General features: G+C 33.7%; 1 protein-coding gene across 2 annotated transcripts in view; it reads right to left on the bottom strand.

The window, feature by feature from the left end:
- Window positions 1–788: 788 nt before the first annotated feature.
- Window positions 789–1,779, bottom strand: part of Chd1 (chromodomain-helicase-DNA-binding protein 1) — a 16,402-nt gene continuing 15,411 nt past the window's right edge. For both annotated transcript variants that reach the window (XM_018546150.1, XM_018546151.1), the window contains exons 22-23: window positions 1,492–1,605; window positions 789–1,418 (exon numbers count right to left, since the gene is read on the bottom strand). In XM_018546150.1, the coding sequence (XP_018401652.1) occupies window positions 1,202–1,418; window positions 1,492–1,605 (331 nt within the window). In that variant the 3' untranslated portion in view covers window positions 789–1,201. The remainder of the gene's footprint in view (window positions 1,419–1,491; window positions 1,606–1,779) is intronic.

Below are 1,779 nucleotides of genomic sequence, written 5' to 3'. Positions count from 1 at the left end.
CGCAAACCACGTTCGTTTGTGTGTACTGTAATGCCATGAAATTAAATTATATTAAGCATAGAGCCGACTAATTATTAACTCTCATCATTTTCTCAGATAAAAACAATGAAACTAGACATCATTCGAGGCGATTATGTGCGCGAGCTATATTTCTAAACTAAATATACATATAGTTAGTATCGAAAAATGCAAAATATATGCGCGTAGCGCGGAAGCAGTTTACTTATTTTACATAACAAAAGTTACGATAGAGGATGCGGTACAATCAACGCTATCAATGTTCGAGAACAGTTTAGGATGTGACCCATTTAGCATTTTACAGAATATTCTAGATGCGTAACGCTCTAGAACACTCAGATTTTCCAAAACATCGATTAATTTGTGCAAATGTTGACAATGTTAGTACACCTAACAAAAGTGGAAACTTTCAAGTCGTTAACTGAACCGCATACGGATACTGCGTATATAGTAGAAAATATATATATTTGATTCTAATGTCGCGTCGTTAATTTTTTTCATAATTGGACGATAAAATTGTGAATTCGAATATGCAAGAAAGGATAAGTTTATTAATTTAAAAAATTGTAAAAAGTACCATTTAGAATTGTGTTCAAGTATAATTTATGTGCTTTTCATTTATCATGTTATACCTAAATTATGTATAATAATAAATTATCATGTTATACATATATCATGTTATAAATAAATTTATTTTAAATAAAAATAATTTTAACATGTAATGAAAATTCCATGAAATTATACTGGTTACAATATAATTGGTACGTACTTAAAAAGAAGCGGAAACATTATTTATTCATATTCTTCAACGAATTCCGATATACGTTCTGATATATAAAAATTTCTCGTTATGCGCCAAGGATATAATTCGATCTCCCTGGTATGTTTTTCCTTTCCATAATCTACACATCTGTAAAATTTTCTAATCTAGGGAGTATCATGCATATCCTAGACACATCTTCGACAATCATATTATCCGTTTATTATACTACAAACGTCGGAATAATTCTTTTATACATATAGATACAAGTGGTGCATGCTCACAGAACATCGTGCACCGTGTATTCAGTACTTCTCCCATGTAGAGACGTAAGAGGGCCAGTGTTGCAAACGCTCTCACTCGAAACAAAATTATACATAAAATAATTTCGATATCGTGTCACAACCGAGGAAGAAAGAAGCACTAGGAGTTGGCGTTTGGTGGCGGTGGTCTTCTATCGTAGTCTCGCCTGTAATCTTTGTTCGGTCGCCAATCATTGGAGTAACCATCTCCTGCGTAACCACGACTTCTAAAATGACTTGATGCAATATCCGAGGGCGGATAACCACCACTGCTACCTCCATAGCCACCTGGCCCATATCCGTAACTGTGTGGTCCCGATGAGTATCGATAATAATCACTGAAAAATCATACTCATTAAAATAAAATTTATGAAATAGATCGATCGGATGTACAGATAAGTTATTCCTCACTTTCTTTTGTCGTTCATATGCATTCCACGATCTCGATCTCGATCTCTATCTCTGTGATAACCACCGGACATTCGACCATAAAGATCAAAGCGATCGCGTTTATGATCTCCGAATCTATAAAAAATTGCAAAGTTAAGAAATGATTAACTTTACATTATTTGCGCGGGTTTTTTTAAATGTAATTACTCGCGCTATTATATGTTTCTGAGACTCAAACGTTTCATCTCAATTCATTTCATGACACTATCCTCTTTGATTATTTACAATTATTATAAGGTTGGTAACGTC

Source organism: Cyphomyrmex costatus, unplaced genomic scaffold (genome assembly GCF_001594065.2).
Source record: "Cyphomyrmex costatus isolate MS0001 unplaced genomic scaffold, Ccosl1.0 scaffold520, whole genome shotgun sequence".
Classification (NCBI taxonomy): Eukaryota; Metazoa; Arthropoda; class Insecta; order Hymenoptera; family Formicidae; genus Cyphomyrmex; species Cyphomyrmex costatus.
The sequence above is the reverse complement of the archived record's forward strand: the minus strand, read 5'-3'. Positions and strand labels throughout refer to the sequence as shown.